This window comes from Callionymus lyra, chromosome 12, assembly GCF_982586985.1.
Source record: "Callionymus lyra chromosome 12, fCalLyr1.hap1.1, whole genome shotgun sequence".
Taxonomy (NCBI): domain Eukaryota; kingdom Metazoa; phylum Chordata; class Actinopteri; order Syngnathiformes; family Callionymidae; genus Callionymus; species Callionymus lyra.
The window spans coordinates 17,364,448-17,391,263 of record NC_141829.1 but is presented as its reverse complement, the minus strand read 5'-3'; the positions used below and the strand labels follow the sequence as shown (position 1 = coordinate 17,391,263).

The following is a 26,816-nucleotide window of genomic DNA, read 5'->3' as shown; positions in this document are numbered from 1 at the left end:
TTCTGTCCTGTGGACTTAGTAAGTCTTCAATTTGAAGACCTTGCTCAGCCTGGAAGTGGCACTGCCATAGACAAGAAAAGAGCCCTCGCTGGTATTAAAGTGCTCCCAGTCTCTGCAGCCGAAGGTTGGGAGTCTGTGGACCGGTACGAATCCTTCTGCACCTTGCCACCTGGATCCGCAATGCAGAAAATGAAGCTAAAGAACGTCCCATCAGAGTTGCCCCCAAACTCACCTGTAGAGAACACTGTTGAGTGAGTACGAGCTGCCATCATGAGAATTAGCGACCACCAGAAACTTGTCGTCTCCTACAGTGAAGAACTCCCAGTCCACGGCACTAAACACGAGGATGAAGGTGTTTGGTGGTCATGGGTTCATGTCTTGAAGGTTCTTGGTCTTACCTGTGTGTGAGGATCTCCTGGAAGCGAATGAAAGTGTGCGTTAGGGGGTGGAGCTCGTACACAGTGGAGTTGATGCTATAAAAACTTGGACCACTTTCAGAAACCCGCTGACTGTTGGCAACCACCAAAAAGAAACGGTTCTCCACCCAGAACCACTCCCAGTCAACTGCCCCTAATGTCTTCACACAGACAAATGAGATACATACACACCTACACCTACACACACACACACTGACCGGAATGTCTTGAAAGACCTGGAAGCTTCCATTCTTCCAGATGAACACCTGCGAGTTGACTGTGGTCTTTAGACCATCAAATGTGTTGGCCACCACAAGGAAATGGAACTCCGCCACAGAAAAGAACTCCCAGTCGTAGGCTCCTGATGTTGACAATGTCTGGTTCATCTCAAATAGCTGAAGAGGCGAACAACAGTTAGACCAACAGGGGACAGAGGGGGAAGTCTTATGTTCCCAGTTTACCTCCGTGTAGTGGTTCCACCTGTATATGACACTCTGGATGTTGTGATTTGAGCCTGTTGAAAAATAAATAAGAACGAAGTTTAGCTTTTGTTCATGCATACAGACAGACACACAACCACGCACCATGCCTGTGATTAGCGACCACCAAAAAGCTCTGGTTATGGATACTGAAGAACTCCCAGTCCAGCGCCGTAAAGGTCTCCAATTTCTGGTAGCGATGAAACTTGCGCCTCCGCGAGCTCCAGCGATAAATGACTGACAGCTCTGGCTGTAGCTCTCGAGAGTTTGCAACTACAAGAAAGCTCTAAAGGCAGGCAACCAGTCAAAATTAGAGGGGTTTCACCACCCATGACCTTGCCTTACCTTTTTGAAAGAAGGTACTAACCTGGTTGTTAATAGAGAAATGCTTCCAGGCTCGAGCTTCCTGCGTGCTGATGTTCTGGTGGAGCTGGAAGGAGCCTCGAATCCACCTGTATATCCCAGAACCCGCCCGAGAGTCCCTTCAAGAAAAACCACTGGTCAACATGGACATGTAACAACCACCTATGTCCACGATGGTTAACCTGTTTGCTGCAGCCATGAAGACACCTTCAGAATTAACAGAAAACACCTCCACATCAAAGGTCTCCGAACTGGTGATCAGGTCCTGGTAGTCCTGTACATAGTCCAGACGTGGTGAACCTGCCATAGAGGAATTATTAACATCTCTGTCCCATAACAGAATATTGGGTAACTCAATTAGGTCCATACGGAGTGAGGTTAGGGTCTACATCCCCTAAAGTAAGTTTCCACTTGGCCCTTTTAAAGTTACAGGAGGTCAGGTGGGGTTATCTGGACCAGAACTCACGGGTCAGCAGGCTCCTCCAATTAGCTCCATCACAGGTGAACAAATTCTGATTGTCAAACCAGAGTTGATTTTTCTCTTCTGGAGAGCAAGTCGGGCGAAAAAGCGACACGGTGGTCTTCACTAGACAAACACAAGGACACAGTTGTTAGCGGACTTGTGGCGACACTGTAGTCTTGAGTGCTCACCACAGTGTTCCTTTGCTAGTGGTTGGTTGCCATTGGGGGACTGAAGTAATTGAGGGACTAGCAGTTCCGCCACATTAGGGTCAGAACTTGGACAAAGTCTGACTGAAGCGTCTGAACCTGGTAGTAAAACCAGCTGCCGCAGAAGACCCTGATTTGACACACTAGATCAAAGTCTGTACAGTATGTACTCATGGGAAATCATATCGTTTTGTCTTCTACTTACTGAAAAAAGTCCTCGATTTTTCTTTCGACTGCCAATGTAGAATCTAGATCGGAAGGTGCTGAGGGAGCTTGGGAAGGCCTGAATCTGTGAACTAGTAGACCAGAGAGCCGAGTGAAACCTTGAGCAAGTCCATTCTACAGGCTTAACATCTTTAACAGTTCTGATGGCCACACCAATGAGCTAACACTACACAGCAACTGATCACCACAATAACTGCACCAGTCAGCCTGAAATAAACAACTTTATTTTGTTTTTTCTCCTCACAAAAAGCTGTGAGGGAATCAATTTATTATTAAAGGCAAATAATTGACAAAGATTATTCCTATCTTGGAGGCCCCACTTACATGTCCAGTGCAGATCCACAGTCTAGTGTCAGGGAGACGTGAACTCCGGTGACTGCTAGAACCAGTGTGTGCCAGAGACCATCATCAAGCCTTATGTTGTCAAAATGGATGCGGACCTGGCCAGATCGGGAGGTGAACAGGAAGTTGAGCCGCGTTCCAGAAAGCCATAAACCCAGTAACAGTGGGCCACTGCCTTCCTTTACCAGGGAGAAGATGTACTGGTTTACCTGAAAACACACTAAATTGTGGACCTTCTCTAGACTTGTAGTGAGAATTAACGTTTTTTTTTGGATTCCCTACTCACAGTTGCTCTTTGGACCAGGACCGTGGCCACTAAGGAAAACTCACGGGGAAACAAGTGACAGTAGGTGAAAATCTTGGAAGCAGGAAAACTTGCTGCTGTGGCGTTTAATGATGCGATTCCTCTCAGACCAAGGGAGCGAACGACCTGCACCTGAAGGTAGCTATACGTGAGCAGCCTTGAAACCACGCCGGGCAACCCTTGTAACCCAAATCTCTACCTTAGGGGAGTTGCCTTCTCCATGTTGGGGCAGGACTCTGGCCAGAAGGTCAATGGGCAGCAGATCTGGTGATGTCGATCAAACTTGGAATCAAACAGCAATTAGGAGGTGGAGGAGTGAGGAGAGGTACCTGTGCAAGGTTTGAAGGTCCGGACTGTGGAAACCAGAACCAAGGTGACAAGTAGGGGTCGCCACTGGAACGTCTTCCCACCGACCATACCTTAGTGACTAACGTGTGCAGGAGTCAATTACCTACCTGGGCACACAAGTCAATAGCCCAGAGACTTTTAGGTTAGGTGGAACTTTATTGATCCCTAAGGAGATCTCCTTTGGGAAATTGTTTATTTTTTCATGTACTTTTACAGTACAACAAAAGTCTGAGACAAGAGTAAACAGAAAAAAAAGTAAAAAAATAAATAAAAATAATCTGAGTGAAGACTGTCAGCACCGCTAAGGTGTTTCCCTGACAAAAAAAAACATAATTGTGTTGAATAAACAAGTGATGAGAAAGAGGGTTTGGATGGCCCACGATAGTTTAATGCAATACAGCTTTTTTTTCAGTACATCAATTGCACTATGACCTCGTCAGTCTATTCCGTTAATACAAGTAAATTGAACATTTCATGACAGTAGATGTGTGATAGTTAACCGGTTATCAGCCCAACGGGAAAACTTTTACCTTTAAAGGAGGCATCCAAGTGTTGCCATGGGATGGACGTGTGGCACGATGTTTACGAAATCCATAAATTATGGCGACATTTTTAAAGATTTTAAAGCAACAAAATATAAAAAGTGTAATGGTAAAATACATGTCGGTCATTACGGTAATATCGCCCTCTAGTATTTGTCTGCCCTGACTTAGATGCCCCTCAAAATTCAGGGAAAGTCAAACAAATAACTTGTTTTATTCACCGACGATTATTTCCAGTGCGGCGGTCCCTTGAGATCCCAGACCTTCAGCAGCGCCTCCAGCAGGTCCACTCTCGCTCATGGAAGAAGGTTCGAGCCTGATGCGGGGCCCGCGGCGCTCCTCGGCAGCACGCAGGGAAAAATGCCAACACATCTGTGAGTCTCAGTGGAGCCGCGGTGAGACAGGTAAGGGGGTTTAAACGGCTTCAGAGGGTGGATGCAGGTGACGTCACCCTTCTCGAAAGGACAGTGGGAGGTGATACACGAGCGCAGGTTTGATTATGTGAAGAGACAGGTGAGTATCTGAATGAAAGACAGGTGAGTGCTTGAATAAATGAGGAATAAATGAGGAAGAAAGACGGACAGGTGTGTTAAATTGTAAGACAGGTAATTAAATAAAAAACAAAGTTATGCAAGATGAGGTGAAAGAATGATGGGTGACAGAAGGAAACAAAAAGAGAGAGGAAAAACAAGTAATGGTTATTTCTAGAGTGCCTTTCTAGGCAGACAAGTAAGCGTTTCAATGAAGAAAGGAACTGGAGATTGAATTAAACAGGAAGACGGGAAGATACTGTAGGTGACGGACGGTAAGAGAATGAACAAAAGATAGGTGTTTGAACAAAACATGGAGGCAGACATGTTAGCGCTTCAGAAAGACAGACAAGTTCAAGAAAGGTGAGGGAACAAAAGACGGAAACGGACAGAAAGGTGTTTGGATGAGCCGGAAGACAGAAAGATGAGGGAATAAAAGAGGTAGACAGACCCGACAGGTGTTTGGACTAAACTAGAAGACTGAAAGATGAGGGAATATAAGGGGTATACAGACAGACAGGTGTTTGGATACCGGAAGACAGAAAGATGAGGGAATAAAAGGGGGAGACAGACCAACAGGTGTTTGGATGAGACCGGAAGACAGAAAGGCGAGGGAATGAAAGAAGGAGACAGACAGGTGTTTGGATGAGACCGGAAGACAGAAAGGTAAGGGAATGAAAGAGGGAGACAGACAGACAGGTGTTTGGATGAGACCGGAAGATAGAAAGGTGAGGGAATGAAAGAGGGAGACAGGCAGGTGCTTGAATAAAGCAGGGAGACAGACAGGGTAGTGTTTGAAGTGACAGGTGAGGCAGCAACAAACAGGAGATGAAAAGAAGAAGCTCAGTGAAGCAGGAATTCCCCACAGACATCCCGCCCACCTGTCTGCCCCCCCCCCTCCGCAGACACGAAAGAGTGTATGCGTGCGCACACTCACACAAAGCCACAGGTTAAGTTTACAGAGTTCAAAACAGACTGGGTCACAGGATTAATAGTGTTTGACAAAACTTCTGGAACAAGTGTTGTGACCAGGAAGAACACCGGATATTCTCCTGTCCCAGATGCTGCTACTTTTACTTGCTACGGCTCGAGCAAGAGCGCCCCCTACATCACAGACAGAGATGCAGTGTTGTCACTCAGGTGACTGAATATATTCACATGTTCATAGTAGTTTACAAACTCTTTCCCAGCGGGTTGTCATGGTGACGTCAAAGTCTATCTGATGACATCGTGTCACATCCCACCCCACCCGTCTGATGGCTAGTGATGTCATCATCACGGCTACAGTCCCAAGGATTTCCGGACGATCTTCTGAGCCAGCCTGAAGAACTGTTCGCGATCTTCCCGCCACATCTTCGAAGCATCCACGTTGGCGCCACTCTCGTCGTTGGGCTCTGTGAGGAGAGGGACGTGAAATGTGACCAGCTGATCATCTATCGGATGGAACGTTCGCCACACAAACACACACACACCTGCCAACATGCTGACCACAGACAACAGGATCTTCTCCACACTCTGGACCGGACTCCACCTCTCTGCGCTGCTTTCGTAGCCCATCGGGTCGTCGCCTGGAGCGTGAAGGATGGAGATGCACACCCGGCCATCCGGGTAGACTGAGACCAGGACAAGAGGACGAGTTAGCTGGTTCTCGTGTTTGTGTGTCTGCAGCCAGTAGTTTGGTGGCGATGATGATGATGAACGGTTTGTCTCCTTGTAATCACTACTGAGCAGGCTGAGACTCTCTTTGATGACATCATCAGCTGCAGCCATTGATCTCCGGCTTAATAACATGTAAGACACAAGTTACCTGTCGCTCTGATGACAGGTGTGAGTGTGTGTACATGTATGCGTGTGTATATGTGTAAACACTGGAAAGTGCACATGTAACAGCCTCTCTGTGCTCAACTTAACACCCTATTGCAACCTTTTTATTTGGTTCAGATGATGCATCGCTGCAGAAGATCACGGACTCCAGACACTTACTGTTAGGGTGAAACATGTCACAGGTGAATCTCATCTTGGGGGGACTCAGAGGGTAGTCCGACGGGAAGCTAAGGATGGCAGGAAACACTCCACCCTCGAAACACGTGTCCTGGGGACCCCTGAAACAGTTACACACTCTTAATATGGATCATCAACTCCAGGCGCCGAGATGGATTCATTACAGCTTAAATAACACATTTTCTTAATTAATCCAGTGCACTCTCTAATGGTATTCAGCATTGTGTTTTATTTTAGCAAGTATCACCTTGTTATAGAGGATAAATCATCAAAAATGAATGCTAACCACATCGTTACAGCAGTGTCAGTATTACCGTCTGGATTTATTTCAAGTTCCTTTTGTTAGTTACGAGAGGAAGAGGACGTATCCAATTATATGGCAACAAAAGACAGTTTCAGGACCTTCTCTCTGCAACAACTTTATCTGCTGTTCTCTTTAGATCTTCTAACCGGACTGAACATAAGGGCTGTGGCCACATTGTCAACATACTCTTTGATGGTTGGTATTATTATACATAAAAATACAATAAACACTGCATTGTTATTGTGTTGTTTTGTTGTATGTAGTCATACAAATCAATTGTTTTTATTGGTATTACTGTACATCAGAGCACAACACCTTGAACTGTTCAACCATAACACAAATAAAGATCTTCAATAGAGATGTGTCAGGAGTACTTCTGTACCAAAATGCATAAAAACACCAGCTTGTTTCGGTACAGTCAGTACAGAATACACAAGTTGATTTTTGGGGGGAGGGCGTTTACTCATGTGCACATTATAGTGCACTGAAGATGAGATTCCACCAACTTCAAACAATGGCTTCTGCAAATTCAACACCTTGGATTATTGATAATAATGATTATCACGTTTGGAAATACTTTACATTTTAGGTGGATGAATGCCGAGTAATCATTAACCCTCAAAATATGATCTGCAAACAGTCTCTAAAGTTTGGAAACTAGAGGAATCAACACTTTGAACCTCGCTTAACACTTGATACACATCATGACTTGTTTAAAGAGTTCAGGGCCAGTTATTGCAATAATTCGATCCTGTTATTGGGTATCAGTCCAAACCAGTCACTCAATTTTGGATAGCGCCTGTTGAGCAGCGACTCACAGCAGAGTGTGTTTGGAGGAGGGGAAAATCACACCACAAGATTAGACAACACTAACTAAATTCAGCCTCTAAAACAGCTAAAGAACAGAGCGGCTCTTTTGCATAGACGACGTAAGGTTCCAGATGGACGTATGAAACATGAAGATAGCAGACAGGTGGTCAACTTTATTTGGATGAACACTCCAAGTGGTTCCGAAATAGATAGATGGATAGATTACACTTGATGAATTTTTAGAATCACTGTACTGTCTGCCCTCCCCTTAATATTGTTTTTTATGGATATGTTGAGAGACAAATTTAATAATTAGAATAAAGATTATTTATACTTTTTTTGTTAGTTTTTTTTGTTATATATAATTAAATGCTTGTCCAATAAAGCTGAATATTCATACTGCAGAAGTGCAAAAAATAATTCTGACCTTTGCAGGGATGTTGCAACATGTTACTCACAAAAGTTGTCACTTTCATTATAGTCATCATTGTTACACAGGCTGTCTTGGTTTTTTCATATGGGGAAAACAAAGATGACAATTTAACTGTATTTCGTTATGTTCTCAAAAGGCTGGTTAACATTTAGAATTTGAAACTTTTATTACCAGTGTTGTAAACAAAAGATAGTACTATTATTCAGTGGAGAATAAAAGAATGAAATAAGATAACACACAAAATAAGCAATAGAGAAACAGAAACCAGCTTTATATAAATAAATACCAACTTTATAGTTTCATATGTTCTAATACATAGAGTTGATGTGTGTTTGTGTTAGCACTCACATGATCAGAGCCTCCCACTCAAAGAAGTTCTCTTCATTGGCAGGACCTGGAAAACACGTCATCAGGTGACACCATGTGATATCGATAAGCAAAACCGACCATCAGCAGAACTGACTCACCTGCAACGATTCCCTCTGGTGGATTCAGCGTCAGCTCTGGTACACAAAAACAGCATCACGTTAGTGTGTGAGGATCAGGGGAGCTTGTATGGAACTAGGTGGGTTACTAGTGTAAGTAGCCATGTAGCTGCCGGAACACTATATTAGATTGGATCTGTGATTTTTTTTGACTCAACAATTCCAATTTAATTGCACTTTGTCCTTGTTTTTTATGAATCTATCTTCTGTGTTGCTGTGAGATAGAAAAACAACTTCCCAACAGGAGACCTCCAGAGGGATTAACATAGTTTTATCTATCCATCTATCTTACACCGTAACTGTGCCTAATGTTTCCATTACTGTATATTTAAACGATGCATGTGTGGCGTTTGTTCATTCTGGGCTATTCATTTGCTTTTTTATGCATATTTTGAAACACAAATTATATAATTTTGCATTAATTCATTGATTAAAAATGATTAATATCCCTATTACATAATGAAACCTGTTTAGCGAGCTTTCAAATGATATCAACCTTTTTGAATTGGGGTGAATATTAAGCAAGTCATGACATTTAAAAAGTGGGATTTAACAAACGGGTCAAACGTAAAATATTGAACTCTATTAACTTTGTATTATGAAGCAGAAATTAGTTCATTTTCACCGGTTTTACTAATCCATAACTTGTTCAATAATCCATAACTCTTTATATTAATTATCACATGAAAATGATACTTATATCACTGGAATAGTATTTTATAAGACCTGTCTGGTAATAACGGTTTAATATGAATCAATTCATCTTTTAAATGTTACACCAATGTAAACAGACGCACCTGCAATTGGTTGATGTCACTCCTAACGTAAGGCGGAAATCTCGTGATAAAGTGCGTGAGGATGAGAATTCCCAGAAAAACGCACCTTCCGTACACACAATTTTCTTGACGTCAACATCATGTTAACACCGTAAACAAAGCAGCCTATGTTGACCAACAAAGAGCGACAGGTCGCTGTCAAATGACGTCGATGCTTTAAAGTTGATTTTTTTTACCACAATAGCAGCGTCAGCGACGACAGGCCCGAATAAGTAGCAGTGCTAAAGGCCCGCTAGCGCAGAGGCTACAGGGGTTAGTTTTAGGGAGGATTCTGCTCGAAGGAGGTTTTTTCCCCAACCATAACTCACGTTTATATTCCGCCATTAGTCTCTTCAGCGCAGTTCCAGCCATCGTGGAACCGAGAAAGGACCAATTTCTCGAAACTTGCTTGACAGTCTAGCGCGCAAGCGCAGATCTGACGACGCAGGACTTCTTCCTTTTCGTTTTATGTGACGGATGGCAAACAACGCAGTGGAACATTACCGCCGCCGACTGGTCTGGAGTGCGAATCAAGAATATCCTTCTTCCATTTTCCCCTTTACAAATAGATGCTTAGATAGACTATGGCAAATTAAACACATAACTAAACAATCCTATGTTGCCTTTTTTAGTGTTGTTCTTCTTCGATAGTGTAGTATTAAATCATCAGATTTTCACCGAACTTTCTTATTAATATACCTTTTAAATCTAAATATATCTTAATCTTCATTGATTGAATATTGCACGTATGTGTCTGTGTATCCAAATGGCTGACTTCGTTATGTTTTTCTCTTGCTTATTTTGTCCATTTATCCATCCATTCTCTACCGCTTATTCACGGGTTCCGGGGAGCTGGAGCCTGTCCCAGTTTCTTCGGGTGTGAGGCGGGGGACACCCTGGACAGGACTCCATTCTGGCACACAAAGACATACAACCATTCACACACACACTCGTATAACATATTTGTATGTGTGTACAGGCAATTCAACATGTTTTTTCTACTTTAATCTCGTAATAAATGCATTTTAAAAGATATTAATCCCGTAAACATTTTTCGAGTGGCCCTTATACTCAGTTTTAACATTCTGTACTTGTATTGTTTTTTTTTTATATAGTTTTTTGTTTTGGTGCCCCTGTTGGATATTTTCGATATTGCGTCCCATGTGCTCTGCCTGTCTGTGTTTTTGCCATATTCCTGCTACATGATCAATCCATGACCTGTCATATTACCTGTTTTCCAGTCTGCTCATTACCTTGATTAATTACAGTGTCACTATCCATACTGCAGGAAAGAGCCATACGAATAATCCATAATTTCGCTTATAGAGATCACACAAATTCACATTGTCGTATTAAATAAACTGAAACTGGAGCTATTCTTAAAATCAAAAACCTTGAAAATTCATTGACCTGTTTCACTATATAACGGCACAAACCATGTACAAAGCAACAATCAATCTACTGCCTGAAAACATTATTATTTTTTTTTTAACAGAGATGGTGGTTATAATTTGAAGGCGGAGTTTAATTTAAAACATCAGTGGGTACGTGCCACGTCGCTAGACAGATTTCACTGGGGCACAGTATTGCTCTGCAGTGCCCCCAGTAACATAAGTCTGCCTTAAGTAAATGCTAAGTTAGCTAACTTTATTCCTTGTATCAAGAAAACCATATTAATTTGCTGTACGAGCTGTCGGGGGAATTTCCAGTGAGTTTTATCAGCATGAAACATAACGTTGGTTCTGCTCAGGACCTCTGCATCAATGATGATTTTGAGTAAGCTTGTGTAAGTTGACAGATATGTGTCAATAATTTAAGTGCCTATCCAGCATCAACAACCCTATGGCAGTGAGGCTTATAATTGTCAAACTAGCTAGGTTCTCCACAGTGTGTCTGTTGATGATGTTCATTTTGCCTGTGCCTGAAAACCTACACAAATATCTGCAAAGTCAAACAGTAGACCTGGCCAAAGCTGAGGAGTGCAAATGCGCTGTGACAGAGCAAAGACCTACTGTGCAGCCAACCAGATCCCAGAGTCATGTGCTGTTACCAGACAAAGGCAGAAGCAGAAACGCATGGAGGACTATTTAGTGGTCTCTAGTTGTGGGGCAGTGAGTGACCTAGGTGATGCAGAGGAATTGAAAGCAACCTTGTATCTACCTTGCCTCGACAGAATGGTTGCTGAGATGGATCAGTGTTTTTCCATCGCTCAACTGCCAAGTTCTAAAAGGTGTTCAGGCCTGTAATCCAGGATCTGACAACTTCCTCTGTGAGGAGGACCTCAGAGGTCTGGCAGATCATTACAATGTTGATCTAAAACCTGAAGAGGTGTAAGTTGCCAAGAAAGCGGGTGTTTTTGATTTATGTACTATTTGTTTACTCTATTTAATTTCCACGTTGTAAATATGTGTTATGTAAATATGTAAACATTTTTAATAACAGTTTCGGGTAATAATTGCGTTGTGGAGAAGGGGTAGGTTTAAATTAGCTTATGCTTCAGCTATTCCTTTATGGACATATGGTTCATATCATTATTGTTTGACTATTATTGTTTTGACTATCACTATCTTTGTTTCTCTAATCATTTTAGTTTTGTTTTATTGTCTGAAGTTTATTTTCTTATGGACCTACACATGTTTGGTATAAAGTATTCATTCATTCATTCATTCATACTTACAAGTTCTAACGTAAGTGGTCTTGGACAACCATGACCTGGATGAATGAGAACCTTCACGGACCTCACCAACGTAAGTGGACTTATTATGAGATCCTAGTTTGATTTCTTTGTATTTTTTAAAGCTTTTACAGTTTTGAAACTTTTCCTACTTTTTTAAATTAAAAGTTCTGTTTTGATTTTTTGAAAGTGATTTTTTTTATTTTTTACATTTTTTCGAGTCACCCCAGCAAACTTTTATAAACCCTCTCTGCACATCATGTCAAATGCCTTTCCCATACTAAAAATTCAGCTACCACTCTCTCCTTGCTTACTTGTGCTTTTCTTATTTCGAGCTTCTTCTTTTGCAGGCGTGCTATAGACATAGGCTCTTCAGTCTGGATAGTAGATCTGCTACCTGGTCTGCTATCCAGATTCAGTCAATATGAAAAGTATTCACACCCCTTCCCTTAAAACACAATTTGTTTTTCTTACAGACTCATTTCAAAAGGGATTACATTTGTTTGTTTGTTTTCTCATCAATCTATGTACAAACCATGGGGACCTTGTGACAGAGCTGCAGCATCTCTGTAAGGAACTGGGAGAACCATGCAGAAGGACAACTATCTCTGGAGTACTCCACAAATCAGGCCTTTATAATAATAATAATAATGTCTATTTGTGTAGCGCCTTTCTAGACCAGGGTCACAAAGCGCTTTGACAGTCATGTATTCCCCCATTCACACATACTAATGGGAGTAGGTTGCCAGAAAGAAGCCTCTCCTTTGTAAAAGGCACATGAAAGCCCGTTTGGACAATAGAGCACCTAAATCCATGACGAACAAGATTCTCCGGTCTAAAGAAACTAGAAACTATCTATTTGGCATGAATTCCGGGCATTATGTCTGCAGGCATTTGGGGACTGCTCATCACCTGACTAATATCAACCCTATGGTAAAGGCAGCATCATGCTGTGCTTTTTCAACAACAGGAACCAGAATACTTGTCATGTCAATGTTGCAGAGTACAGAAACGTAAATTTACAGTGCAATGACTTGAGGACAAGTGTATGAAAGTCCTACAGTGGCCCAATCAGAGTCCAGAGAAGAATGGGGAAAACACCAGATGTACATGTACATGAGTAAACACACTAAAGTTTTTCTGGTGTCTTAGTTTTAAAACCTATCAAAATATTGGAAATAAAGTTTCACTATATTTTTTTGTTGTATTGTGTGTAGATTCTGGAAAAAAAAAAGTACATTTTAAAATGGCTCTGTAACAAAACAAAATTTGGTCAAAGTGAAGGGGTTTAAATTCTTGACAGTAGATTTTCCGTCACTATGACCCAACCAGTTCACATCAAAATTGTTGGAGTATATTCAATTATCAATTATCTATGACAATTATTCCAGTATTGTATCAATTATAGGCTGACAAAACAATGTTTGCCTCTACCTGTAAAATAAACAATTTACTTACTAATAATAAAGAAGTAATATAGAATAATAAGAACTCCAGAAATACCTTTAATAGCAATTTTGGTACATGTGTCACATATTAAACTTATTTATAGGTCAGTTATTCAACTGGGTAAGGTCATCTACTTATCTACGTCTAAAATTGTCACGTGGAACATTTTTCTCTTCACATGACTAACCATGTGGCAAGCCAACATAAGTGAAAAATTCTTTAGGGTCTTTTACCGTGTCATTTCTTGTTTTAATATTCTTATAATTATAATTATTTATTCTACCTCTTCTCTCAATAAAAACCAAAGTAAAACAAGCAATGGTCACAATTTAGCCCGCAAAGAGCATTCTGTTGTAACTCAGAAGCTAACTTCTAATCTCCATTGTTATGTAAGGTAAGGTAAGGTAAAACTTTATTGATTGTTTAATTGTATAATTAAATGTATACATTTACAAACAACAATTCTTACATTGTATTTTTAATGATTAAGGTTTTAGTACGGAGGAATCTCGAGTTGGCTGGTATTTGGAACGGGAAGTACTGGGTGGATGTGTTTGAGGATCTTTTTTGTTTTTAACTTAATCGTGAATTGGTCTTCTGAAGAGTCCTTGATTTCTCTGTCATGACAAGATTAAACGGGTACATCACACTGACATAAATATAAAAGACCAGAAGAAGAGTTCGGTGCTGTAACATGCTTTAATAAACCAGAAATACTCTTGAAGGATAAAAACACGTCAGATCAATTCCATCACAGTAAGGGGCTCTAACTTTGTTACCGGCGCAGCAGGTGGCCTTAGCACACTCTTACTGGTGACTGCTTGAATTGACTAGAACTAAAGAAACTACACACACAAAACACAAAAAAAACAAAACAGCCAATCATCCGAGAGTCTGCTCTGTGTCTGCTCATGAGAGCTCTGGTGGATAAATGGCCAGAAAGAGATAGACACACGGGCCGTCTCAGGCCAGACACAGTACTCAATAAATAATATTCAAGACTGGGGACGCAGGCCGCTCACGCACCCAGCAGGTCATCAAAGTGGTGGTGACTCAGTCAGTCTGAGCACAAGACCGATACCAGCTGCCTACAAGAGGGTGATGCACACAGCCTTAAGGGTCTTGCGCTCGAGGTAAATAAAATAAACATTGGTAGTTAATACAGACATACATGGTCTGGTTCTGTTTTAGAACTTCAGCAGGGAGTCTCTCTACCTGCTGAGGCATTCTTAGTCTTCAACTTGCGTTGAGGCACAACGTTTAGTTTCAGTTTGACAGGGTAGTCGTTCCTGTGGAAACTTTCTCCTGCTTATGGTTAATATCATCGTCATAAATAAAAGCATACATTTCCCATAACCGTTGAGTTCGGCTATATACATTATGTACATGTCACAGAATGTCATCATTTTTCAATACGGCACAATTATAACAGCGCTAGACTTCAGTATAGTTTTGATAAATTCATGTCAAGTTTGGTACAAAAATAGTTTCATATTTACAAGAACACAAATGTGAATCCATCTTCTAACATTTTACTCTAATTCACGAAAACAGTTCTGGGTCAGGGAGTTCTAATATTCCTTTTTGATAATGACTTGTCAAACCGGGCGGTGGCTTTTTCTTTTTTACCATTAGGGTGCAGGTGACTTTGGAGATATTGGTGACTTTACTCTCTGAGGTGACTTGATTGGTTCAGGGGATTTTGCGCTCTGAGGGGACATGGCAGTGGGAGATTTGACCTGTTCAGGAGAGCTGACTCTCCGAGGGGAAACAACAGGTTCAGGAGACCTGGCAGGGGGTGACTTGATTGGTTCTGGGGACTTAATTGGCTCGGGAGACTTGATTGGTATGGGGGACTTTAAAATGGGAGACATGCTTGGTTCTGGGGACTTTACATCCGGAGATGAGACACTTGTGATAAGACTCTCCTCGGACTTCTCATAAATAGTTTCAGAAACTGCTGCACTGGACACATGATACACCTCACTTTTAGCCATCTCGGGTAAGTAGGAAGATGGTGGTTCTTCGTCTTTGCGCACTGATGAGAAAGCTGCATATTCCGACCCAGCCACATCGAGCGTGGCGTAGTCAGAGGTCTCTCCTTTGGCGTTTCTGCAAACCATGCGATACGTGCCAGCGTCCTCCGTATTACAGTTTAGGATCTGGAGCGTCAGCACTCCACTGATGTTGGTCATTTGGTATTTTGAACTTTGATGAATCAACTGGCCGTTGTGGTACCACTGGACTTCCGGCTCAGGCATGGCCTGCACATTCAAGGTGAGCCTTGTGTTAGAACCACATGGGACACGATGAGAGCGCATCCTGATAGTAATCCGAGGTGCGTGGTCAAGGCTAAATGGGGCCTGGGTGACAACCTCCACCTTCCTTTTCTCGGACCTTCTCTCAGAGCGCAGGGTCTGCTTCCTTTCTTCATACCTGGAGAGGAAGTCCACCTTGGGCAAGGGCTCAATTGTTGTGTGGGACTTTAATGGGGCCAGAGATGGCGTCTGCACAGGAAGTTTCTTGATTGGCTTTGGAAGGTACTCTGAAGCAACACTGACCAGATGCTCGGATTCAACAACTTCAGACACTTTAGAAATAGAGGTTGTTATTTCCCTTTTGGAAGAGCGAGTCTTCTCCTCGAATTCCATACGTTTGAGCTGACTCTTGTATGAAGATATTCTTGTTGCTGTGGTATGTGGTCTGAGCAACTCCTCGTCCTCCCTCTCCTCAAACACTCGCTGCTTCTGTCCAGCAGGCATGTGTGTTGCTTTATCGTGACGCTGACGAAGTTCCACAAAGCTTGGGCCAGCTTCATATTTGGATGGAATTCTATAGGAGTCATAACGACAGACATCCTCAGCCTCTTCCTCCTCTGCATATATCCGTCTAGGAGATGACGCACGCAGTGTGGACAACTCAAAGCGAATAGGGCTGTGGCTCGGTGGTGAAGCAGAATAGCCAAGCTGTAGCTCCTCTTCCAAGCGCAGCCGTTCCTCCTCGGTTCTTTTCATAGACAAATATTCATTAACTGGCAGCATAAGCTCTTCATCTGTCAGGTCACACAGAGATCTTCTCCTCAAGCAACGGCAAGCATCAATTTCAGGAGACGTAGAGCGATGCCTGGCCGGCCTCACAGTTTCCAGGTCATCCTGGCTCACACTTGGTATGTGCCACCTGGGCTTGTACTGGTCCTTGATTCTAATAGGCACCTCATAAAACTGCTCCCATCGAGAGAGGCGGATTCGTTTCATCCTCTTCTGTGTGATCTTTTCCATTGGTTCAGGGAACTCGTACTGGTCACGCAGTTTCTTGTACCACTTCATGTCTGACATTGGCTTGAAATGTTTGATCACCACATCTTCCTCCAGAACTGAAGGGTTAATGACGCGAGGTGTTGGGACTACATAAGGCATCCGCAGACGCTTCTCGTCAGCACGCTTCTTCCTTTCTTCACGTTCCTTCTGTATTTCTGCTTCAGTCTTCTCTCCCTTCTTTATGGTCACAGCTGGTTTAAACATTGTAGCTGCTTCCCGGACAGCTTGGACAGCTATCGGAGGCAATGGCATCACCACAGTGCCTGACATGATTTGAGACAGCCGCACCTTTTTATCCAACTCTGCTTGTCGAGCGACCTTGACTTTCTCTTTCTCGCTTTTCTCGTATTCTTTCTTCACATGGGTCACACGCTCAACTTTTAGTGTTGCCTGACAGCTAGCAGATCCAGCAGAGTTAGTAGCTGTCACCCTGTACACACCAGAGTCTTCAGGGAGGGTGTCTCGGACATGAAGTATAAAGTAATCCAGCCCTTCATGAACCAACTCAATCGATGGTCCGAAGGCTATTGGTGTTCCATCTTTCTCCCACTTGAGTGCTGGGTGTCCGGAGACTCTGATTTCAAAGCGAACATTTTGGCCTTCCCGACACTCCACATTGGCCAGCAGTCGTTTGAACATTGGTCTAAGTGTTAGATCTGCTGGTTTAGGTCTTGGGACAACCTTCAGGCGAGCTTTGCAACTGTCATCTCCATAACGATTTCGGGCTACAACCGAATACTCTGCATCGTCTTCTTTCTCAAGATTGTGGATTATCAGCTGGTACAAGCCTTTGTCAGTGATGAATTTATATTTCCTATCATCTTGCCCAGGGATGAGCTTTTGACCAGACTTGTGCCAGATGACACGAGGCTCTGGGTGGACGGTTATAGTAACGCCAAAACGCACATCCTCTCCGATGTAGGCTGTGTGGTTGACAAGGGGGAGAGTAAACTCTGGTGGTTTCTGTAACATCCTGGCAGTGTCGATCCTGCGCTTTGTCTTCTTGATCACACGCGTTGTGAAGTAATCCCGGTAAGAGCGAACTCCAGAGACAAACAGCTCTCCATAGGCACTGTCCTCACCGTACTCATTTACAACTTTGCACCTGTATGTGCCATCATCTGCTCGTGTGACTTGATCTATTGTGATGACTGCCAGGCCGTCTTCGTACTCAATACTGTACTTGTTACCAGCTTCCAGCTGCCTTACACCGCAGTACCAAGTGACCTCTGTGCTGCTGTCGTAGTTTTCGATGTTGCAGATGAACTTTACGCTGTCTCCTACATTGACCACAGCATGCCCAATCTGTCCTGCTAGAGGACCATGTTCAAAGGGAGCAATCTTGACCTTGGAAACAAATATGCCACGCTGTGACCTGATGGAGCCCCCGCTGGCAACACGTGCAGCAGAGACAACTGTGCTCCACTCCTTTTTGAACATGGCCTGATAGTATCTCTTGTGCCTTCCACTCTGGATTGCTCTAGTGCTCACATCTTCTGTGGGTTTTGTCAACCAAGGATGTGCCAGTGCTTCAGCAGCTGTCATTCTGTGCTTGCGTTCTTTAGTTATTAGGCGGTCTGTGAAGTCCAGTGCTTCCTCACTTACCAGCTTAAAGGACTCGTCATCATAGCTGTAGACTGCATTAGAGATGTTGTCAATCATTTGTTGAGTTGTTTCAGCTGTGAAAGGATTGAGGCCACTGAGAAGCACGTAGGCAAGGACACCAACTGACCACATGTCTGTGACAGTGCTGACCATGTCACACTGATGTATCTCAGGGGCAGCATACTCTGCAGTAGAGTACTGGATCTTGATCTGGTCACCTGGAGTCAGGTGTCTGCACTGGCCTAGCTCAATTATCTTAATGTTAGAGCTGCTTCTGGTAGTATAAATTATGTTCTCTGGTCTTATGTCAAAGTGTCCATAGCTCTGAGTGTGGAGGAACTCTAGGGCGGAGCACACCTGTCGGATGTAATTAACAATCTCAAACTCACTGAGTTCGAACTCTGTGCTGTTGAGGCGCTCAAAGATGTCTCCACCAGATAAAAAGTCGTAGATCACCACAAGCTCCTCAGCACTATCGAATGATTCATGTAGCAGAAGATAGTTTGTGTGTTTAGCAAGATTAAGGGTTGCAATTTCCTTTTTGATCACAGCTTGGTCTGCTCCTCTGACTTTTATGAACTTAGCCATGTAGGTCTTTTCAGAGCTGATATCAACGCAGCGGTGGACAATACCAAACTGTCCTCGTCCAAGCTCCTCTGCAATTGCGTATTTGTTGTGTAGATTTTTTTCATCCGAGTGTTTTGCCTTGCTCTTGGGTACACGTCCAGTGTCGTCCACTTCCCTATCATATAGCAGCACTCTAGACTTATCCTCCTTGGTCATGACTGGACCAGAGGATTCAGATGGAGCACTCTGACCAAACTTGTTTTCAGCAATGACTCTGAACTGGTAGCTGGTTCCTCCAAATAGGTTGGTGACTGTGTAGCGAGTGTCACGTGACTGAGCCACACGTTGCCATCTCTCTGCAGTTGTGGGACACTTCTCAATTATGTAGCTGACCACCTTGCTGCCACCATCATTAGCAGGGGCAACCCAGTTGAGGTTGACAGAGTCTCTGGACACATCAGTGGCTTTGATACCACGGGGAGGATCAGGAACGTCAGCTACATCCAGCTCAACTGTCTGCTGGTCGATGCCAAATCTGTTCTTAGCGCACACAATGTAGAAGCCTGCATCCTTCTTCTCAACGCCGTTAGGGAACACAAGAGAGGTAAATGATCGGGTTACAATGACTTGGTAGTGCCCATTACTGTCAATCAGATCTTGTCCCTTCTGCCAAGTGATTACAGGATCTGGTTTTCCACCAAAAGGTATCTTTATATTGACCACTTCTCCACGCAGGGCAGGAATGGCTTCCTTGTCTTTTAAGTTCTTCGGCAGGTGGATCTTCGCTGGAACTGGAAAGAGAAAACATCACAGTCATTAACTTAATACACATGTGATCATGTTCAGTTGCTTAGAATTCCCATATACCTTCGACATCCAGTGACACAGTGGCACAGATGGAGCCTCCTTGGTTGGTGGCCCTGATCTGATAAACTGTTGAGTCTTCTTCATCAGCCTCAGTGATAACAAGCTGATGGTAACCACCTTTGAATTCTTGAATCTTGATCTTCTTTCCATCTGAGTGTATCTCTTTTCCTCTTCTAAACCACTTGATAACTGGTTTAGGCTGGCCCAGTATTTTGCAGACAAGTGTAGCATTGCTCTTATACTTCACGCTCATGTTTCGCAGCTCTTCCTTAAATGCAGGTGCACGTACGTCAACAGCCGTAACTGGTACAGCAGATGCGGTCTCTTCACTGTAGTCACTTTGTCCTCCAAGATTCTCACACTTAACCCTGAATCTGTACTCCACACCTTCTTTAAGGCGCTTGACAGAGAAAACTGTTTGTTTGATCTCGTCACTTGTCACCAGACTCCACTCGCCCCACTCCTTCTTGTCCTTCTCTTTTTTCTCTAGGAAGTAGCTCTTGATTTTGGAGCCTCCGTCACTCAGTGGTGGTTTCCAGGATACAACACAAGAATTGCTTGTAATTCCTGAAACAACGGGTGACAGTGGAGGGGAAGGCTTATCTGTGGACAAAGACAAAAGAGTCAGGCCTTCTTCATGTCTGTGCTTGTGTGATACAATAAACCTAATCAAACTCACCAAGCTGGCTCTTGATCAGGATGGCTGAAGACAGCTCCAGCGATTCACTGTTGCCATAGCGATTCTGGGCATACACCCGGAAAAAGTATCCTGCACTGTCGGTCAGGTTGGGCACACGACAAGATGTGCCGTTAATGGAAGAGGACACAAGCTCCCATTCAGTTCCTTCTTTGTCTTCGCGTTTTTCAACGATGTAATTTGTGATCAAGCAGCCACCGTCATCCTTCGGAGGTTTCCAGCTGATGATGACTGAATTTTTCAAGAGGGCGTCCAGGACAATGGGTCCCTGAGGGATGTCTGGTTTATCTGATAAAATAAAAATAAAAATGATTAGTCATTAAGTATAGACGGAGAACTACTGAACAACTAACCGTATATCTCTACGTTGAACGCGGTGTCTGCACGGCCAAAATGATTGTGTAGGCGGATTCTGTATTTGCCTCCATGGATTCTGCGCTGCACATTCTTGATCACCAGGTGTGTGTAATGTTCTGTCGTTTCTATGCTAATGTCCTCTGTGTTTTCCAGGGTCTTTGCTCCATGAAGCCACATGATCTTGGGTTCAGGACGTCCGATGTAGACAGCATGGATTCGCAGGGTGGTACCAAGTCCAGCATAATAGGTTTCCTTGAGAGGGTAGTCTTGATGGAAAGATGGTGCCGCCTCAAGTACGAGTAGCCCAGTTGATTCAGCCTCACCAGCATCATTGGTGGCTTTGCAAGTGTACTCTCCCTCATCCTCCTGCTGATCTGTCGTGATTGACAGCGAGTGGTTGCGTCCATCAGAGCTCATCTCATACTTGCGTGATTCCACAACCTCTTTTCCGCAGTGGTACCACTTTATGTCAGGAACTGGTCTACCAATTATCTGGCACTTCATGACACCTGGCTGTCCCAGTTTGGTAGTGACTTCATCCATTTCCTTTCGGAGACTTGGTTTTGTTTCAACTGAAAGTAAATTATAACAGTTTATTAGTTTAGTTTCTCTGGAAACACCCCTTCTTCATCAAAAAGCATGCTTACCACTCAATTTGGTTTTTATGCAAGTAGCAGTTCTGCGTGGTCTGCTCATTCCGGTTTCATTCTCAGCAAATACTCTGAATTCGTATTGAGTTGCTTCTGCGAGCCCTGGCATGGTGAACTCCTTCTCTTTCGACCTCAACTTGTTACACTTCTTCCATGAGCTCTCGATCGACTTCCTGTACTCAACCCAATAGCCCAAAACCTCCTTTCCACCATCACATTCGGGTGGCTGCCAACGGATGGTTATGGCATTTTTGGTAACATTCACAATGTCAATCTCACCAGGTTGACTGGGTTTGTCTGATAAAAGAAAAATACATGAATTAATCTCAAATGGTCTGACTTTATTGTTTAAAACAATTCATCCATGACTTTATATTGGAACTCTCAAAACTGAGTCAACAAATGTTTCAAATTCCAGTATTTTTTATACCTTATCTCTAATTCAGTAAAGCTGACTATATTGACTTGAAAGAAAAACTCACCAAACGGATCCTTGCATGTGACCATATCAGACTCAGGTCCTGCTGCACTTTCACCAATATCATTTACAGCAATAATACGGAAATGGTAGTCTGTGTCAGATGTGAGTCCAGGCAAAGTGAACATTGTAGAGAGGATCTTAGTTGGGTGGCGAGACCAAGTTTCTGCTGAGACAGCCTTGTATTCCACAAAGTAGCCTGTGATGGCAGAACCACCATCTTCTTTCGGCCTGCACCAAGCAAGAGCCACTGAGCTTTTTGTAACATCCATTATTTCGGGCGGGGTGCTTGAGGGCTCTGGGGGACCTTTGGGAAATATAAACAGTAATTAGTATATAAAACACAAAACAATCTTAAAAGGTTAACCGTCTAACTTACAGAGTGGAGTCTTGGGTACTACTGTCTGCTCTGACTTCAAAGAACCACTTATGCCAAAGGAGTTTTCGGCTGTTATCTTGAAGTGGTAGCTTGTGCCCTCTTTCAAGCCCTTGACCACAAGCTGGGTATCAGTGACTCTTGAGTCAACAGTGTACCAGGCATTTCGAGTAGCTTCTTTTCTTTCCACAATGTAACCCAAAATTTCTGCTCCACCGTCATCTGCAGGGAGCTTCCAAGAAACCTTAACAGAGTTTGCCTGGATCTCCTCGAAGACTAGAGGTCCTTCTGGTGGACTGGGCCTGCCAATGACCTTCACCTTGATCTGTGCCTTCTTTGTGCCGACCCTATTCTGCATCATCAGGGTGTAGACCCCAGAGTCGCTACGTTCTGCCCCCTTGATCACCAGCTCACTGGTGTCCTCGGTAGAGGCAAGCATGGCCTGTGTAGAAATCGAATCAACCTCCTTTGACCAGGTACTTGTTGGCTGGGGTTTTCCCTTAATAGGAACAGATAGCCTCAGCACTCCTCCTTGTCGGACAACATACACATCTTTGTACTTCAATTCCAGCTCAAAATCAGGAGGTTCTGTAAGCAGATGTACAGAAAGTTAATTTGCAGCTTCATTCAGTTTAATAACAGTGGTTCATGCACTCTTACCAAGCATCTCTGTGACAGTAACTGTGCCTGGCACCTCTGCAGGCTCACCCGAACCTCCAGCATTACAAGCCATCACGTGGAATTTAAACTCTTCTCCTTGTGGCATATTGGTCAAGGTGTACTCACAAATGAGAGATGGTGTTGTGTTGCACTTGAGCCACGTCACTGATCCCACCTTTTGCATTTCAATCAGGTATCCATCAACCCTAGCATCTCCCTCATCATCAGGAGGACTCCAGGCCAGTGACACGGATGACTTAGTGGTGTCTGTTATTCTGGGGTTTTGTGGACAACCAGGTGGATCTGACAGCACAGATAGAGGTTAACAACCAAACAATGCTTTAAAGTTAATAACTTAACAAATAAATGTTTGTTGTCTCACCAATGGGATCTGTGGCAACAGCTGGTTTGGAAGGTAAGCTGGGTTTGCTGAGTCCTCTAGCATTAATTGCTGTGACTCTATGTTCATACTCCAGTCCCTCAATCAGCTCCGTTGACCTATATCTTGTCATAGTTATCGGGTTCTTGTTTGCTCTAATCCAGCGGTCAGAGCGGACCTCTTTACGTTCAACGATGTACCCGGACACCTCAAGCCCGCCGTCCTCTTCTGGTGGATTCCAGGCCACAGTCATGCCGTCACGAGAAGCGTCAAAAACTGTGGGCCGTCCAGGAGGTCCCGGAACATCTGACATGGAGAGAGACATTTAGAGTCACACCACATAAACAGAAGCAACAATAGAAATTGACGTACTGTTCAAACTCCTGCACGTGACAATCTCAGACTGTAGGTACTCGCCGATACCATAACGATTAATTGCAGCAGCACGGAAGACATATTCGTCTCCCTCGATCAGGTTTACAAACTTAAAGATTGGTCTGCTGACAGATTCTGAGACTGGTACCCAGCCAGGCCTGTGTGCGTCACGCTGTTCCACCATATAGCCACTGACAGGGGCACCTCCATCTCTGATTGGCGGGTCCCAGCTGCATGTGACACTTGTTGCATCAACCTCATCAAAGCGAATTGGACCTCTGGGCTCGTCAGGTTTTGCTGAAAAGGAAGGCACAAATTACTTGAACTGACTCACGATGCATAAAAAGAGTGTTAGAGATGTACTCACAGAGAATTACAACTTTGATGACCTCCGTGGTCACACCCACAGCATTCTTCACCTCCAGAGTGTAGCTGCCGCTGTCATCAATAGTTGTCTCGGAAACTGTTAGCCTTGAGAACTTGCCAGTGCTCTTAGTTTTGACTCGTTCTGTGACTTTTAGTCTGTTTTCCCCAAAGTACCACAAACAGGTAGGAGGTGGTCTTCCAATAATCGGTAGGTCCAGTTCTAGGGTCTTACCGGCCAGGACGTTAACTAACTTCTGCGGAATACTTGTGAGATCCACCACAGGCATCACTGTGGAGGAGAGCAAGACGTAGGAACAGGTTTCTTCATTTCTATTACCAAATCACACTCTTACTCACCTCTTTGTTCCTGGACCGTAATGGCTGTCACTAGCTCCTTGGGTTCGCTGGCCCCACGGCTGTTAATTGCACGTATCCTGAACAAGTATTGCTCATTTTCATTGAGTTTTTCAATGGTGTGGTTTAAGTCTGTCATCTTAAGTGTTGCTACTTTCATCCACTTGTCAGTGCCGAACTTGCAGGCCTCCACGATGTAGCCTGTTAGCCGGCTACCTCCGTCATGCTCTGGCTTTTCCCAGCCCAGAATGACAGTGCTCTTGGTAACGTCAACTATCTCCAACTTGTTCGGGGGTTGCGGAACCTCACACACCAGGATGACATCAGGAGTTTCACAGGGCTCTCCAACACCATAGATATTCTCAGGTAGGACTCTAAAGTAGTAGAGCATGCCCTCCATTAGACCATCAATTTTGTAGGAGGTCTTGCTGCATTTCGAGGTGACAGTCTTATATGCTCTCATTGATGCCTCGCGCCTTTCAATGATAAAGTTGTTTACTGGGGCTCCGCCATCCACAGCAGGGGCGTCCCAACATATAGTAGCAGTGTCTTTAGTGAGCTCTTTGATCTTAATTGGTCCAGTGGGTCCAGGGGTGTCTAAGATGATGAAAGTCTATCAGTACTCGTGGAAATATAAAATACAGTTAACAATGGACTAAACTCACCATAAACCTTCACCAGGATGTTAACTTCCTGTTTCCCTGCAGAGTTCTCAGCCACAAGAGTGTACATGCCAGCATCATAGCGGTGGACCTTGTCAATGATGAATGTTGTGGATGTGCTAGTAACTTCAATGAAGCCACGATTATGCAAGTCAACACCTGGCTTGCTCCATGTGATGGCTGGCGAAGGTCGTCCACTGATGTTGACAAATAGCCGCAAGGATCCTCCAGCACGAAGGCAGATAGTCTTCTTGAGGTCATCGTGGAGTTCAAAGTCAGGAGTTTCTGTGAAACATTTTTGTACTCATTATGACACTCTTGGCTCCACAGTAACAAATAACTAATCTATGTTCACTCACCTATTCTCTCGACCGGCTCAGTCTCAGCACAAGGTTCGCTGAAGTCTCCTGTGCCATTAATGTTGATGCCAGCCACTCTGAAGCAGTACTTTTTGCCTCCAGAGAGGCAGCTGACCACATGCTCGGTTGACCGCAGAGTTTTCTGGTGAGTCCTCTTCCATTCCTCTGTGCCGGCTTCCTGCATCTCAAGAATGTATCCTATTACATCAGAGCCTCCGTCTTCCACTGGACGAGCCCAGGCCAGACTGATGCTGTCTGCGTGAGTGTCCGTAATGCGTGGTATTGAAGGAGGAGCTGGAGTTGCTGTAAAACCAATAATAATAATGAGAAGTGATTAAACTGCTGACTGTGATCATTTTAGAAGAAAAACAAATCAACTTACATGTTGGAACTCTGCAGACTACGTACAGCGATACCTCACTGGCCTCGCTGTCTCCAGCCTTGTTAATAGCTGTCACTCTAAACTGGTAGATATTTCCTTCAGTCAGGTCGCACACCTTAAGCATGGTGTCCAAATATGCTCCATCACGATTAACCTTTACCCATCTGGCACTCTTCCTTTCACGGCGCTCTACTAAGTAATGCAGCACAGGACTTCCACCATCAGATTCGGGCTTAAGCCATTCAATAGTGGCAAAGTCTTTTCCAGAGGCTATAATTTCAGGAGCCCCGGGAGGGGATGGGACAGCTGCAAGACACAAGGATAACAGTTAAGGCTAAAGACGAGAATCGTAAATGGACTAAGTCATTTTTATAAGTATATTATACATTTATTTGTGAATTGTAACATCTAAATATATGTTTTAAATTTCAAGATAAACATGTCTATATTGACTCCTAATATTTCACCACACTTACTGAATGTGTTCCTTGCCACCATTGGTGTGGACTGTAAGTAGATTCCAGGCCCATACTTATTCACCCCGCGTACCCTAAACAGGTATTCTGTGTTCTTGAATAAGCCTGTGATGTTGCAGCTTGGCTCTTTGCACTCGACGTGCATAATGACCCAGTTGAGCCGGTTGGTGTCTCTTCTTTCCACAATGTAGTGTGACACGTCATCACCTCCATCCTCTAGGGGGGGCTTCCAACTCAAGCTGCAGGACTCCTCTGTGACTTTGCTAATCTCTAGGGTTCCCTCACAGATTCCTGGTGTGTCTAGAAAGGTAGGCAGGTTGGACAAGAATGAGATAATCGTATTTTCTACTAGTATGCCGAGATGTAACACTTACCAAGAACTTTGACGTTGACCTCTGCAGTCTTGGTGCCACTTACATTTCGCACAGACAGCAGGTACTTGCCGCTGTCGTCTCTGTCACAGAACTTGATGATGGCCATTGCTCTGGTTGGTGTGTATTGCAGGTGATACTTCTCACATAGCTCAAGCTCCCTGTTGCCCTTTGACCAGGAAGCTTTTGGGTCTGGTCTCCCACCAACTGCTGCATCCAGAACTAAGTCTGACCCAGCTCTAACCATGACTGTCTCTGACAACAGTTTGCTGTCCAGCTGTGCCTTTGGTGGTTCTGTCACAGAAACATTTTTTTTGTAAGAAAACCAT

The 26,816-nt window shown here is 43.8% G+C and overlaps 3 protein-coding genes across 3 annotated transcripts in view; all 3 read right to left on the bottom strand.

Moving 5' to 3' along the window:
* Positions 1-15: 15 nt before the first annotated feature.
* Positions 16-3,215, bottom strand: LOC148068485 (thrombospondin-type laminin G domain and EAR repeat-containing protein-like). Its single transcript, XM_087804200.1, is given in 14 exon segments — positions 16-169; positions 233-334; positions 399-577; positions 635-811; positions 878-930; positions 1,001-1,181; positions 1,263-1,558; positions 1,725-1,844; positions 1,910-2,057; positions 2,133-2,223; positions 2,477-2,703; positions 2,781-2,930; positions 2,998-3,062; positions 3,128-3,215. Coding segments are annotated over 14 exon segments (2,031 nt in total).
* A 2,125-nt stretch (positions 3,216-5,340) lies between these two features.
* Positions 5,341-9,545, bottom strand: ube2g2 (ubiquitin-conjugating enzyme E2G 2 (UBC7 homolog, yeast)). Its single transcript, XM_087804315.1, has 6 exons — positions 9,396-9,545; positions 8,234-8,269; positions 8,115-8,160; positions 6,202-6,320; positions 5,691-5,831; positions 5,341-5,612 (listed from the first exon to the last, which is right to left on the bottom strand). The coding sequence occupies exons 1-6, from the start codon at positions 9,436-9,438 to the stop codon at positions 5,500-5,502; spliced, it is 498 nt and encodes a 165-aa protein (XP_087660441.1). The 5' UTR covers positions 9,439-9,545; the 3' UTR covers positions 5,341-5,499.
* Positions 9,546-13,869: 4,324 nt separating this feature from the next.
* ttn.1 (titin, tandem duplicate 1) overlaps positions 13,870-26,816 on the bottom strand; it is a 111,814-nt gene continuing 98,867 nt past the window's right edge. The window contains 17 exon segments of the mRNA XM_087804614.1: positions 13,870-19,469; positions 19,546-20,148; positions 20,225-20,530; positions 20,596-21,171; positions 21,247-21,546; positions 21,732-22,034; positions 22,107-22,691; positions 22,764-23,066; positions 23,146-23,448; positions 23,515-23,814; positions 23,885-24,172; positions 24,241-24,834; positions 24,903-25,184; positions 25,259-25,561; positions 25,641-25,946; positions 26,117-26,416; positions 26,491-26,781. Of these exon segments, the coding sequence (XP_087660740.1) occupies positions 14,821-19,469; positions 19,546-20,148; positions 20,225-20,530; positions 20,596-21,171; positions 21,247-21,546; positions 21,732-22,034; positions 22,107-22,691; positions 22,764-23,066; positions 23,146-23,448; positions 23,515-23,814; positions 23,885-24,172; positions 24,241-24,834; positions 24,903-25,184; positions 25,259-25,561; positions 25,641-25,946; positions 26,117-26,416; positions 26,491-26,781 (10,592 nt within the window). The 3' untranslated portion in view covers positions 13,870-14,820.